This window comes from Callospermophilus lateralis, chromosome 19, assembly GCF_048772815.1.
Source record: "Callospermophilus lateralis isolate mCalLat2 chromosome 19, mCalLat2.hap1, whole genome shotgun sequence".
NCBI lineage: Eukaryota > Metazoa > Chordata > Mammalia > Rodentia > Sciuridae > Callospermophilus > Callospermophilus lateralis.
Genome location: NC_135323.1, coordinates 5442588 through 5457006, shown reverse-complemented (window position 1 = coordinate 5457006; position 14419 = coordinate 5442588). Strand labels below are relative to the sequence as shown.

General features: G+C 45.6%; 1 protein-coding gene across 1 annotated transcript; it reads right to left on the bottom strand.

Annotated features, from left to right (window-relative positions):
• Positions 1–611: 611 nt before the first annotated feature.
• Nmral1 (NmrA like redox sensor 1) lies at positions 612–8095 on the bottom strand. The gene is made up of 5 exons (XM_076840176.1): positions 7970–8095; positions 4871–5109; positions 3432–3681; positions 2367–2557; positions 612–892 (listed from the first exon to the last, which is right to left on the bottom strand). The coding sequence occupies exons 1-5, from the start codon at positions 8007–8009 to the stop codon at positions 713–715; spliced, it is 900 nt and encodes a 299-aa protein (XP_076696291.1). The 5' UTR covers positions 8010–8095; the 3' UTR covers positions 612–712.
• Positions 8096–14419: the final 6324 nt, after the last annotated feature.

Below are 14419 nucleotides of genomic sequence, written 5' to 3'. Positions count from 1 at the left end.
AGGGCATGGCCTGCAGCCTTAATGCCTAGAGAGTAAAGAGTGAAGAGGCAGTGGTTTCTCAGCTACAGCCAAGGGGTAACCTGGGAAATCCACAGCCACTCTCGCTGGATTGGGGCTCCCCACCCCCACCCCCTGCTGCAAACCACATCCTCATACATATGTTTAGAAATTGTTTTACTTTGAGATAGGGTCTTGATAAACTTCTATGATCTCTCTTATGTTGCTGAGACTGGCTTTGAACTTGCAATCTTCCTGCCTCAGCTACTGGGATTGGGCGTGCTCCATCACAGCCCATCTCACACCTGCTTTGACTAAACGTTTTTTATCATGGCACTGGGGATTGAGCATAGGATCTTGACATGGTAGGCAACGTTGTAACACTGAGCTACACCCCTAGCTCGGTGCTTGAACTTTAACATTTCCATCTTCAGTTACCCACGATCCCTTCAGCCAGACCCCACATGGTTACCTTTATTGCAGGGGGACAGAGACTGGGCCCCAAACTCAAGCATTTGATGCTTCCTGTTAGAATTTTCATGCTGTTTGTGTCCTAGCAGCTGCCACCCAAAATCAAATCCCAGAAACAAAGCCTTTTTCTTTTGGAAGCCATCTGTGAAAACAGTGCTTTTATTGAAAAAAATATTTTGTGCACAAGAAATTATTGTGCCTTTGGGCCTCCCATCTCGTGACTTGGGGCTGCAAAGTGGGTAGGTCACAGCTGGGTGAAGTCCCCTTTGTGCTGCTCCAGCCACTGATCCAGCGTCCGGGCCTTGGGGTTGAGCTGCAGGGTCAGCTCAATGTTTCGGTCAGGTTTTAGAGAGTAGAAACGGAACATGTTGGCCAGGTCACGGGCCCCAGGAAAGCCAAGCCTCTCGTAATCTTCAGGAGTTGTCTGGAAACAGAGGGAGGCTACTATATCTGGCCTCCTCCAACACACCAGGGAGGCAGGTGGGCTAAGGTCTTCCTACCTGCTTCACCCAGAGCTGCTACTAGCCTCTTGGTCACCAACTGGGGTCCTCAACACATGGTCACTTGAAAACATTCTACTTCAGAGATGAAGTTTAGAAACTACATTCCTCAAAAGCTACCTGATTAGTCAGTTTAAAGACTGTTCAAGATCATGAGATCTGGACTCATGAAAGCTCTTGGGCTCCTTCCAAATGAGAAGTCTGCAACATTACTTCCATGCCTAAAAGCCAGAGCTACTCTCCTTTCCATCCCAAACTGAACCTTACCTCCTCAGCCAACCCAACAGCCCAACCCAGGCTTTTGTTGCTCCCTTTTAAAAAAAAAATAATACATGGTGGGAATGGGGTTGTGGCTCAGTGGTAGAGTGCTTGGCTAGCATGTGAGAGGCCCTAGGTTTGATTCTCAGCACCACATATGCAAAGTTAAAAATCCATTGGCAACTAAAAAAATATTTAAAAATAAATAAATAAATAAATAAATAAATAATACATGGTGCTGGGTGCAGTGGCACACATCTGTAATCCCAACAATGCAGGAGGCTAAGGCAGGAGGATCACAAGTTTAAGGCCAGCAACTTAGTGAGATCTTGTTTCAAAATAAAAGGTCTGGGAATATAGCTCTTCAGTCTCACTGTCTAAATGAACAAATAACACATGGCCACTTAATATACATTTTCTAGGCACTAGGCATTCTGCTAAGAAAGCCCTAACATCAATTATTTCATTTAGTCCTCACAACAGCACAAGTGGAAGCTATAATATATCCATTTGACAAATAAGGAAGCAGACAGGGGTCAGGACAGGTCCCAAGCTCACATGTTGAAACCGAGTCTGGGAACCTGGCCCCCAACTTCCCCACTGCTGCTCTGAGGGTGACTTGTCCTAGAAATTGTTTCCCATATTTTCTTAATGTCTTCTGTAATGCAAACAACAAACATTAGAAAGAAGGCACCCAAGGGTCTGGTCAGGAAGCCTGAGGGTCAATGGGGAGAGGAGGAGATGGGAATGCCTCCTACCCACCCAGGCAGGACAAGAGGACAGGGTTAGGCTTTTCTATCCTCCCCACTTGCTCCCCTTCAACACACGTCCTACAGAGAAGCCCAGTGGGCCCTGTGTCTTTAGCCTGCCTTGCCTAGGTTTCTACTGTCCTTTCTTTATGAAAATTTGTATCCTTGGTCAAAACACATAGCCAGAAATTTCATTCTGGTCACACAGGAACAGCACAACATGTTAACCATGACAATGGATTTAGATTTGCCTCGCTCAGAGTGGGGAGAGCCCTAACTACTACTTCCCTAGACCCAAAAAGGCCCCTTTGAGAGTTAGAAGGACCTGTTGAGGCTGTGGAATTGCCTGGCAAGACCTGGGACCTCACCCGCCCCAGAGGGAGGAGCCCACCTTGGCATGGTGCACAGTCTTGCCAGTGTGCTTGGTGAGCAGGGCGGCATACTCCTCTGCGGTGTGTCTGCAGGTGCTGAGTCCAATGTTCTGTCCGATATATGCTTCTGGCATCTTCAGCAGGCTGAGCACTATAGGACCCAGGTCACTCACAGCCATACCATCCATGGGGATGTCACCCATGGGCAAGTCTAGGGGGTGGTGGGTAAAAGAGACATGCTGGCATGGTCAGAGCCCAGAGTTAGTCTACTGGGCACCTACACATATCAGCACTAGTCAGTGTCAAGGTGTGATGCCAGGAGCCCTTGGGTCCTTCATCAGCCAGCAAAAGTGGTGCCTTTTCAAATCACCCAGGAGCCTGAGGGGATGAGTCCAACTCAGAATCCTTGATAAGGTGAACTTCTCACAACAATTCTGCAAACTCTAAAGGGTGGTACAGCAGGCCACTACGGGCACCAGACTCTGCTTACCAGGTGGGCTAGGCTCCCTGGCAGTGCCTATGTCCTCACATGAGGGTAGTGGCATTAACCCTCAGTGTGAAGAGGGGCTAGCTGAACCTGGCCCCTCCCACTCTGGCCTCCAGTGCATCCTGCTCTAATCTGACCACCAAATGGCAGAACGTAGGTTGCCTGAGGTTCCTTCCAAGCCAGAGCCCCTATTTACAAACCGGCCAACAGGCACAAAAAAGACCAGATGTTCCCACTGAAATCTACAACTGAACCCTACCATCCAAACCTTCCTTTAAAAATTTTTTTTTGCAATGCTGGGGATCAGGACATACCACTGGGCCATCCTCCCAATCCCCTTTCCTTTCTTTGAAGAAGTAATAATAACAGTGCTGCTGTCTGCAGTTATTATTACTTGGAAAAATCATTCCAATGGAGAAATCACCCATCAGTACCACCTGGTTGGTTTCTTCACTGTCCCTGTGGAACAGTCACAGGCCCAATGTGAGGGAGCCAGGACTTGGACCCAGAACAATCTTGACAGTAAGCCTGCTTTCCTCTACACCTGCAGCTTCACAGTCAGAACTCTGCTTCACTGTGCTTGGAGAGGGGCACTCACTCAGCAGATAGCTCTTCCCATCTGGGGCTTTCTGAGGCAAAAAGTAGGAGAGGAGGTTCTCAAAATAGCAGGGCAGCCGCACACTGGTCATGGGAACGCCAATGTCTCGGAAGTATTCCTCCACCTCCCCTTTGCCGTCAAAGTGGCCTGCTGCCAGTCTCCCAGCCGTCAACTTCCTGATGTTCTCCAGGCCACTGTAGACCACATAGCAGAGACCCAGGCGCTTGGCCAGATCAGCCAGCAGCTTTCCCTGGTGGACAGGAGAAATCACAAAGCTAAAAGGAAGATGCATGTCCCTGACCACAATCTTCTACCCTAGCTCTAATCCCAGAGTTACCACATCTGTGAGGCTAAGAGCTAGGCTCATCTATCCCAGAGGAAGCCCCCTCTTCCAGAATGATGCTAACCCCAGCACACACCCATGAACACAGAATTATAAGGCCTGAACCACCAGGCTCTGGAGTCACCTTTCCACATCATTCAGGTGGTTCTCAATGGCAACCCACCAGGCTCAGGGAGGGAATGTGGGTTGGGCTGTGAGGAGGCCCACTCAACTTCCACATCAAATCTCTGCTGGCCTGACCATCCTGTCCATGGAACTCAGCCCACTTCCTTGGAGATACCTGAGGTCTACCTCGGAGGTACTGCAGCTCCTGCTAAGTGCATAGCTGCTGAGGTTCTAACTCTACTGAGGCCTTGCAACACACTGGCTGTACCTCCAGGACCAGTGATGCAGACATTCCAACCACTGGAAAAACATGACACCTGCCACATGAGGTTGTGAGAGGATTAAATGGTGGCCTCCAAAGAGATATGCCCATGTCTGCACCCCTGGAAAACTGTGAATGTGACCTTATTTGGAGGAAAAGATCTTTGCAGTTAGGGATCTTGAGATGACATCATCCTTGATTAAGCAGATAGTCCCTAAATGACAAGAAGAGAGGAGACAGAAGGCCGGAAAAGATGGAGGCAGAGACTGGAGCGATGTACCCAAAGCCCAGGACGGCCTGGAGTCACCGGAAGCTGGGAGAGGTGAGGAAGAATTCTCCCTGCAGCCCTTGGAAGGGAGTGTGACCTGGAGGACACCTTGATTTTGGACTTCTAGTTTCTAGAACTGTGAGCTAGATTTCTGTGGTTTTAAACCACCCTGGATTATAATCACTTATTACAGTGACTCACACAGGTTTCTCAGGATTACTGACTGAGAACAAATGCCAACCAGGGAATTTGTTTTTGTCCACTGTGTGCTGTGGCTGGATGAGGTTGGTCCCCAAGGGTTCCTGTGCTAGAAGGTTGGTCCCCCATCAAAGCTTGAACAGCAGCATGAAGAAGAGGGGAAAGGCAAGTCAGAGTTGCCTCCCAGGACCAGCTAGGATAGAGCGCTCCCAAGATGAACTACTCCTGGCCCTGACCCTGGCCTCCCTCCTGCCTGCCCTCACCTGCTTGACCTCCTGCTCCTGGCTGCAGTTCTCCCAGTAGTTGGTCACAATGAAGGTGGCATAAGCCCCGGTCAGGGCCAGCTCCATGCTGGCCTCGTCATTCTGATCTCCTTTTACCACTTCAGCACCTTGCAGCCTCAGCTCCTTTGCTGCCCTCTGCCCAGGATCCCGGGTCACCACTCGAACCCTGAACATCCCATCTTCCAGAAGCGTGTGGGCCACGGAGCCCCCCTGGGCACCTGTGAAGAGTTCATAAAGACCTCCACATCGGGCTGGGATTGTGGCTCAGCGGTAGAGCGCTGGCCTAGCGCGGGCAGGACCCAGGTTCGATCCTCAGCACCACATAAAAATAAAGGCATTGTGTTGTGTCCATCTACACCTAAAAAATAAATATTAAAAAAAAAAAAAAAAAAAAAGACCTCCAGCATCACATCTGCCCCAGCAGATAGCTCTTCCCATCTGGGCTTTCTGGGACAAAAAATAGGAGAGGAGGTTCTCAAAACAGCATTGGAGCTGCCATTGGAGCCCAGAAGGGAATGGTTACCACAGCAAGAAACAGCCAGAAAATCTTTTCATGCATGATGTTCATTAAAAGATTAAAAATAGGGCTGGGGATGTGGCTCAAGCGGTAGCGCGCTCGCCTGGCATGCGTGCGGCCCGGGTTCGATCCTCAGCACCACATACAAACAAAGATGTTGTGTCCGCCGAAAACTAAAAAATAAATATTAAAAAATTCTCTCTCACTCTCTCTCTCTCTCTCCACTCTCTCTCTTTTTTTAATATTTATTTATTTTTTAGTTTTCGGCGGACACAACATCTTTGTATGTGGTGCTGAGGATCGAACCCGGGCCGCACGCATGCCAGGCGAGCGCGCTACCGCTCGAGCCACATCCCCAGCCCTCTCCATTCTCTCTTTAAAAAAAAAAAAAAAAAAAAGATTAAAAATAACAGCTTTACAGAGATATAATACTACAATATTCACCTCTATCAAGTGGTGTTTAGTATATTCACTGAGCTGTACAGCCATCACCACCATCCGATTCTAGAACATTTTTTTCATCCCCAAAATAAACTCATGTTTATTAACAATCATTCCCCATTCCTCTGTCCCAGCCTTGGCCAGTTACTAATTTACTTGTCTCTATGGATTTTGAGTACTTGCAGAGCAAGCTCAAAGTCTCGGGTTCAATCCCCAGCACCAATAAATAAATAAATACTGAAGTTTAAAAAAATTGAACTATGGGGGCTGGGGATGTGGCTCAAGCGGTAGCGCGCTCGCCTGGCATGCGTGCGGCCCGGGTTCGATCCTCAGCACCACATACAAAGATGTTGTGTCTGCCGATAACTAAAAAATAAATATTAAAAAATTCTCTCTCTCTCTCCCTCTCTCACTCTCTCTTTAAAAAAAAAAAAATTGAACTATGGAATATTTCACTTGTATAAAATGATGCATCAATAGTCATGAGCTACCCTTTGGTTTAAAAAATAAAACATCTCTGCCTAGCATAGTGGTGCACTGCTGTAATCCCAATAGCTATTCGGAAGGCTGTGGCAGAGGGTTACAAATTGGAGGCCAGCCTGGAGAACTTAGCAAACCCTGTATCAAAAATAAAAAAGAGGGGCTGGGGATGTGGCTCAAGCAGTAATGCGCTCCCCTGGCACGTGTGGGGCGCTGGGTTCCATCCTCAGCACCACATAAAAAAATAACATAAAGATGTGTGTCTACCGAAAACTGAAAAATAAATATTGAAAAATTCTCTTTCTCTCTTTAAATAAATAAATAAATAAAATAAAAAGAGTTGGGTGTGGTGGTGCATGCCTGTAATCCCAGTGGCTGGAGAGGCTGAGGCAGGAGGATTGCCAGTTCACAGTCAGCCTCATCAATTTAGGGAGGCCCTAAGCAACTCAGCAAGACCTTATCTCTAAATAAAATACAAAAAAAGGGCTGGGGATGTGGCTATATGGTAAAGCATTCCTGGTTTAAATCCCTGGTACCTAAAAATAAAATTTTAAAAAATTAAAAAAAAAAAAAAAAAAAAACTGGGGGTGCCCCTGAAATCAATTCTCAGTAAAACAATGATAATAATTGATTAAATTAAAACAACCAAAAGGTAGAAAATAAAAACCATCCCTCAGGTTGGGGGATGTAGCTTAGTGATCTAAGCTAGTCTACCATGCACCAGGTTCTGGCATCCAACCCCAGCACCGAAAAAGGAAAAAAAAAAAAGTACAAAAGGATTTGATAAATATATATGAAATTAAAAAAAAAAAAAAAAAAAACAGGTACTAGCAAAATACAATGCTTCCAACTGAAAAAGTGATACCTACTTGCTTGAGTCTATACCGGTTAGAAAGCTCAAGAAACTTGGTAACTGATGGAACAGTAAGGAGGGAAAATTTAATTTTGGTATCCAGAGCAATTTTTTTTTTTCAAGTACTGGGGATCGAACCCAGGGGTACTTTTTTTTTTTTTTTTAAAGAGAGAGTGAGAGATGGAGAGAGAGAGAGAGAGAGAGAGAATTTTAATATTTATTTTTTAGTTTTCGGCGGACACAACATCTTTGTATGTGGTGCTGAGAATCGAACCGGGCCGCACGCATGCCAGGCAAGCGCACTACCGCTTGAGCCACATCCCCAGCCCCCGAATCCAGGGGTACTCTGCCATTGAATTTTTAATTTTATTTTGAAAGTAATCTCACTAAGTTGCCCAGGCAGTCCTCAAACTTGGCGATCCTTCTTCCCCAGCCTCCTGAGTCACTGGGATTAAGGGGTGTGCCAACAGGCCCGCCTCGTCATCGCTCTCATCACTGTTACTTTGCTCTAAGGTGCTGGACCACTGAACTACACCCCCAGACCCTTCTATTTTGAGTCAGGGTCTTGCTGAGGTGCCCAGGCTGGTCTCCACCTTGCAGTCCTCTACCTCGGGCTCCCGAGTTGCCGGGATCGCGGTGCTAACATTTTAAAAGGTAACTCCAAGGCAATCCTCCCCCTGCGCGGAATCCTGCCCCGCCCCCCTGCCCCAGAGCCGGCTCCCGCGTCGGCGCGGCGCTTAGGCCTCCGCGCCCTGCGCGCTCGGGGCTCGCTTCGTGCCTCGCTCACCTGTGGCTCCAAAAACGACCACCAGTTTCTTGGCGGCCATGAGGCGCTAGCGGGAGTGAAGTTGCCAAGAAAGGCCCGGGTTGGTGGTGGCGCCGGATTGCGGGGGCAGGGTCTCGGCTCCGAACGCAGGGCGGAGCACGAGGTAGGCCAGGCCCAAGCCCGCCCCCAGCACCCGGCGCTTTCCGGCGCGGGGACCCTCCCCCGGCCCGCCCACCAGCAGCAGCCCGCGGGTCCCCTCTCCCTCCCGGGCTGAGTCCTGCAACCGCGCGCACCCGAGGGGGCGAGCAGCGCCGCCCGCAGCTCTAGCCAATCCAGCAGGCCCCCGCCCCGGAGCTTCCCCAGCCCGCGCTGAGCGTGCGCCGCGGGGTGCAGATCTGCTGTGACCCTGGCGCACGTGGCGGGAGGGCGCTGCGCTGGATTCCAGCCCGGTAAAGCAAGAAAAGAAAAAAATAATAATAATGATAATTCGCCTCTTTATCTTGCGTGAACTTGTGCATTTTCAAATCCTGGCTGTCACCTAAAGATAATTTAAATCTAGGTTCATGACTAGCCCGCCCTGAGTCCCTATTTTGTCTGCCCGATTTGCCTGATTTACTTTTTTTTTTTTAATCTTTTTCATTTTAATGTCAATTACTTTAAGGATTTATTTTTTTTTTTTTTTTTTTTTTTTTTTTTTTTTTAGAAAGAGTGAGAGAGAGAGTGAGAAAGAGGGAGAGAGAGAGAATTTCAATATTTATTTTTTTTTTAGTATTTGGCGGACACAACATCTTTGTCTGTATGTGGTGCTGAGGATCGAACCCGGGCCGCACGCATGCCAGGCGAGCGCGCTACGGCTTGAGCCACATCCCCAGCCCCATACTTTAAGGATTTAGTACATGGACTGTCAAAACCTGAGCACTTTCCACCTCAAAATTTTCCAAAACAGCAGTAAATCTTAATAATATTTGAATACGATTTTAAAATCATCATAGAAAAGTTTAAAACCATTGTCTCAGGCCTGACTCACTTTTGAAGATGTCACCGCTTGCACGGGATTTTTTTTTTTTTTTAACAGAAATATGCGATTTCTTTGTTCACCCTGTCATTCTGCATGTGTGAAGTTATTGATGAGTGGCTCAAAGTACTCATTTTCCCATTCATTCATTCATTCATTCGCTCATTCCAATGTGTGGAATGAACCTCTAACCCGCTGGGATTACAAGTGTGTGCCTCCAGATCAGGTCTGGAGGTCTGTCCTTCACCCTTGATTCCTAGCACCGGAAATGATTTGTGGGACAAGGTAGAGGCTTCAAACATTTGCTGATTGACTTCTGAACACCTACTGGATGCTGCAGCCTACTGGTCGCTGCACTTACAGTGGAAATCAAACTAAAACTGAGGCTATTTTCCTTGTGATCTATTGTGATCTAGCATTTAAGGTAACCCAGAAGTTTTTTGTGTTTTTTTAAATTTAATCAGTTATATTTGACAGTAGAAAGTTCTTCCATTCATTGTACACAAATGGAGCAGAATTTTTCCCTTCTCTGGTTGTGCATGAAGTAGAGTCTCACCATTCCTTTAATCATACACATACCTAGGGTAATAAAGTCCCTCTCATTTCTTTTTTTTTTTAATTTTTTTTTTAATATTTATTTTTTAGTTTTCCACGGACACAACATCTTTCTTTGTATGTGGTGCTGAGGATCAAAACTGGGCCGCAGGCATGCCAGGCGAGCTCGCTAGGGCTTGAGCCACATCCCCAGCCCAGTCCCTCTCATTTCATTGCTTTTCCTACTCCTTTTCCTCCTCCCTGCCTTTGCTCCATCCAAAGTTCCTCCACTCATCCCATGCCCCCGCTTATAGATTAGCATCCACTTATCAGAGAAAACATTAGGCCCCTGTATTTTTGTTTGTTTGTTTTTTGCTTTTTGATATTTTTTTGGTTGTAAGTGGACATAATGCCTTTATTTTTATGTGGTGCTGAGGATCAATCCCAAGGCCTCACACGTGCTAGGCAAGCGCTCTACTGCTGAGCCACAAACACAGCCCCCCCACACCTTTTTCTTAAAAGTCATTTTTTAAAATTTGGTTTTCAAAGCCAAGTAATACATAATGCATTTGCATTTTCTCATGTAAGATTTTAGTGGTGCATAATAGTCAAGAAACCGGCCCCCTCTGTCATTCTACTGTGTAAACCTTTTCTGCTTTTTTTTTTTTTTTTTAATGGGTACTGGGGATTGAACTCAGGGCCACTTGGCCACTAAGCCACATCCCCAGCCCTATTTTATATTTTATTTAGAGACAGGGTCTCACTAAGTTGCGTAGCGCCTCACTTTTGCTGAGGCTGGCTTTGAGCTCACCATCCTCCTGCCTCAGCCTCCTGAGCCACTGGGTTTACAGACGGGCACCAACGTGCCTGGTCCTTTCCTGCTTTTAGATGCATTAAACAACTCAACATGAACAAGTAGAAAGATAACATTTTGAAGCCAAATTCAGTTGGCTCATACCTGTAATCCAAGCAACTCAGGAGACTGAGACAGGAGGATGGATAGTTTGAGGCCAACCTCAGCAATTTAGTGAGGTTATTAAGCAACTTAGTGAGACTTTATATCCAAATAAAAAATAAAAAGGACTGGGGATGTAGTTCAATGGTAGAGGGCCCCTGAGTTCAATCCCCAATACAAAAAAAAGAAACATAATTTAGGGGACTTTGGAACATTATCTATAGATCAGATAATGTAAACCATGTCAGCCTGTCACTGGATGAGGTCTGAAGCTCTTCTCAGCCCTGGCAGAGATTCTTGACTTACACCACAGAAATGAATTTCAGGGTGTGTCAAAAGAGGCACGTGTAGAGACTTACTTAGAAAAGTGAGATTTATTTGGAAAAGCCTACGGTACAGCAGGATATACACTCATAGGAAAAGGGAGAGCAGGCACTTGAGGGGGAGATGCTTTTGGGGGCCTCAGGATACTTTTAAAGGAACTCTGGTAAATGGTGAACCTGACACACATAAGGGGTGGTGTCAGGCTAATGAGCTCCATTTCTTTGACTATGGAGCTCATGGGGGTCTGGGTCTCCAAATCCTCAAGTGCCTATTACTTAGTGTAGCATTTGGACTGTACCCATACTACGGGGCTTTAACCATACTTCTTCCTAGGCTTGTTTTAATTAATCTAAAAATACATTCTGTAAACTAACAAAATTATATAGGAACCACTCAACTAGATTTATAGTACTCTAAGATTTATTGGACTTTTTAAGAATTCAGGCCTGGAGGATGTAAGGAAAGAACTGAATGAAGAAAACAGGAGTGGAGGCTCCTTAGTAACAGGTTTATTTGGGACAAATCTGTGGGCGTGGGCAGGAGACGGAGATCCATCTTCCACTTACAATCTGGACTAGAAGGGAGTGAGAGATTGGGGGGATTTTTGCACTTAGGCTATTTACTAGGGGCATTATTAGGGAAGGGTCCTCCAGGGGTGACCTTCTGTGTCTTCAGGATTTCAGTCCCAGGTAACAGTTTCCTTTCTCTGTGCTGCTAGACCTATACCTTTATTTCAGAATAACCAAGGTTCTGGTTTTTTCTTTTTCTTTTTCTTTTTTTTTTTGTGGGGGTGGTAACCAGAGATTGAACGAGACCACTGAGCCACATCCCCAGCCCTATTTTGTATTTTATTTAGAGACACAGTCTCACTGAGTTGCTTAGCACCTCGTTTTTCCTGAGGCTAGCTTTGAACTCGAGATCCTCCTGCCCCAGCCTTCTGTGCTAACCTGCTGGGAATACAGGTATATGCCACCAAGCCCAGCATCCTTTCTGTTTTGATCCCTATCTCAAGATGGGAAATGAGCTAGGCGCAGTGGCTCATCCTGTAATCCCAGGGGCTCCAGAAGCTAAGGCAGGAGGATTGCAAGTTCAAAGTCAGCCTCTGCACTTAGCAAGGCCTTAAGCAATTTAGCAAGACACTATTTCTAAATAAAGGATTGGGGATGTGGCTCACTGGTTAAGTGCCCCTGAGTTCAATCTCCCGTACAAAAATAAAATATAAACTGGAGATGAGGCAGTGGCCAGTTTCCCTCCCTTTTCCCCAGCATAACACAATTCTTTGAAGTCCTTTTTATCTCACCTTCAGGAATAGTAAGCCTTCTAGGCACTGACCAGTGTCAAACCCCAACACACACCCCTCACCAACTCTCCTTTAAAGGAAGAGCTGAGGACCCCAAAATGTCTCTCTCAAGATGGCCAGCATTCTTCCTTGAATGTTTCTGCTTTCCTAAACAAATTTTTGTTTGTGTCTCAAACCAATGTGTCCTTAAATTCATTTCTTTAGTCAAGAACCCTAGTGGTCCTGAGTTGAGGTCCCCCTGTCTGGGAACTCCTCAGACCTCTTCTGGTGACAGTAGGACCTATTACCAAAAGCTCGGTCCTCATCCTAAATGCCAATTCGATAATGAGAACATGATTTTGAGAAAAAGGAAAAAGTTTTCTTGCTTTACTATCAAAGGAGAAGCACAGGGGACTCTAGTCCCAGAGGCTGTGATTCTGCCCATCTAGGGGAGCAAAGGGCTTTTTTTTTTTTTTTTTTAAGGTGGTTCAAAGGCTACATTCCACAAATTCTTTGACAGAGTTATAATTCACTTATTAATTAGGCACATAGTCAATTCTGAGATCTTCTGGTGCCATCCCCAAGTTTGAATTACTTCTTTCCTGTGGTGGGTGTGTGCTCTAGGACAGTTAAATCTGCCTAGGAGGGAAAGAAAGGTGATCCTGTTTCCCCTGAGATTATAGAGCAGGAGAGATTAGGGAGGAGCAGGAAGAAGAGAAAGAAACCTGTCCTGGTAACAAAAATTACCAACACAGGGGCTGGGGATGCGGCTCAGTGGTAGGGCACTTACATGAGGTGCTGGGTTCAATCCTCAGCACCACATAAAAATAAATAAATAAAATAGAGAAATTGTGTCCATTTACAACTAAAAAAAAAGTTAAAAAAAATTACCAACACAGTTTTGGCACCATTGTGACCACACTGGGACTCCTCAAAACGATCAGCAAGCTTTCCTTTCCCTTTATTCCGCAGCGGAGTCAATCAGGCACTGAGGCATTTCTGGATAGAAAATGGCCCCGGTTACTGGGGAGGTACGGGTTTACCTGGGATATACAATGGGAGCTGACTTAACCATTGAAGACAGACGTTAACAGAACATATCAGTTTGGACATTCAGAGAATAGGTTGTGAGAATTTGACATTTGTTTTTACTGGGCAAGGATGAACGTCTAGTACTGTCACTGAAAAAAGATTTATTTGGGGAAGGATTGATGTTTTAGCTCCTTCCCAGAGATTGTCATTTTTAGACTTGATGGACATCTCTTTCCCAAGGATTGTCCTGTCACTGGGAAAGGATCCATGTTATCAGTGTGTTGTCTTTTCCACCCTCCCTCTTGTCAGGCCCTACTGTTTTGGGAGTTGTCATTTCCGTAACCTTCAGTCCTTTTTAAACTAAGTTGCATGGGACTGGGATGAAGCACTAGGTTCGATCCACAGCACCACATAAAAATAAAGAAAGAAAGGTATTGTGTTCATCTACTACAACAACAAAAAATGACTATAAAAAGTTAAAAAAAAAAAAAGTTGCAGTGGCAGAACAGCAAGGGCTTTATTTGAAGTATAAAATAGACCACAGTTACAGACTGAATTATAATGATTTACTTTACAGATTTTTGTTTGTTTTTTGTTTATATGGTGCTGGGGATAGAACCCAGTGCCTCAAGCATGCTAGGGAAGCACTCTACCGCTAAGCCACAACCCCAGCCCTAAAGATCTTAATTGGCTTTTTGGCTTTTCAGTTCTAGAATTTTCCACAACTTGATCTCATAAAATAGAATAAGTGTCTGAAGAGCTCAGCAGTAAAGGACTAAAGAAAGCAGGGAGAAAAAAAAAAAAGACTGATCAGTTCAAAGTCACTTTCCTTGTAAAGTGGTAACAGGGAGACAGAACAATAGAAATAGAAAAATAACTGATTGGTTAACATTAGGTCACCTCAGGCTACATTTTGGGTAAGGATTAAGGCAGAGGGAATTTTCATTTTAGGTAAGGATCAGGGCAGAGGGAACTTCATTATCTTGTCCATTGAAACTGGTCTGTTAGGGAAATTTGGTTATCTCCCTAAATTAATGTTTTCATTAATCACTGAATTGCAACCCCAATCCTTTTTTAAATTTCATTTAGAGACAGGGTCTTACTGAGTTGCTTAAGGCTTCAGTAAATTGTTGAGGCTGGCTTTGAACTCACTATCCTCCTGCCTTAGCCTCCCAAACTGCTGGGATTACGGGCATGAGCCACTGCATCCCTATGCTGAATTTCTTGGAAGTTTACATAAACAGATTTTTTTAAGTTTAGTAAAGTGAAACTTTAGCCAAAGGGGACATTTTGATTTTTAGCTTGGTCTGCTGGGGCCCAGTACAGGAGCTT

Excerpts from the sequence above, each read along its gene's own strand:
- Nmral1 (XM_076840176.1), bottom strand. The coding sequence starts at position 8,009 with ATGGCCGCCAAGAAACTGGTGGTCGTTTTTGGAGCCACAG. Across the intron at positions 2,558-3,431 it reads TGGGAAGAGCTATCTGCTGA|ACTTGCCCATGGGTGACATC; the intron begins GTGAGTGCCCCT and ends ACCACCCCCTAG. Across the intron at positions 893-2,366 it reads AGACTGTGCACCATGCCAAG|ACAACTCCTGAAGATTACGA; the intron begins GTGGGCTCCTCC and ends CTCTGTTTCCAG.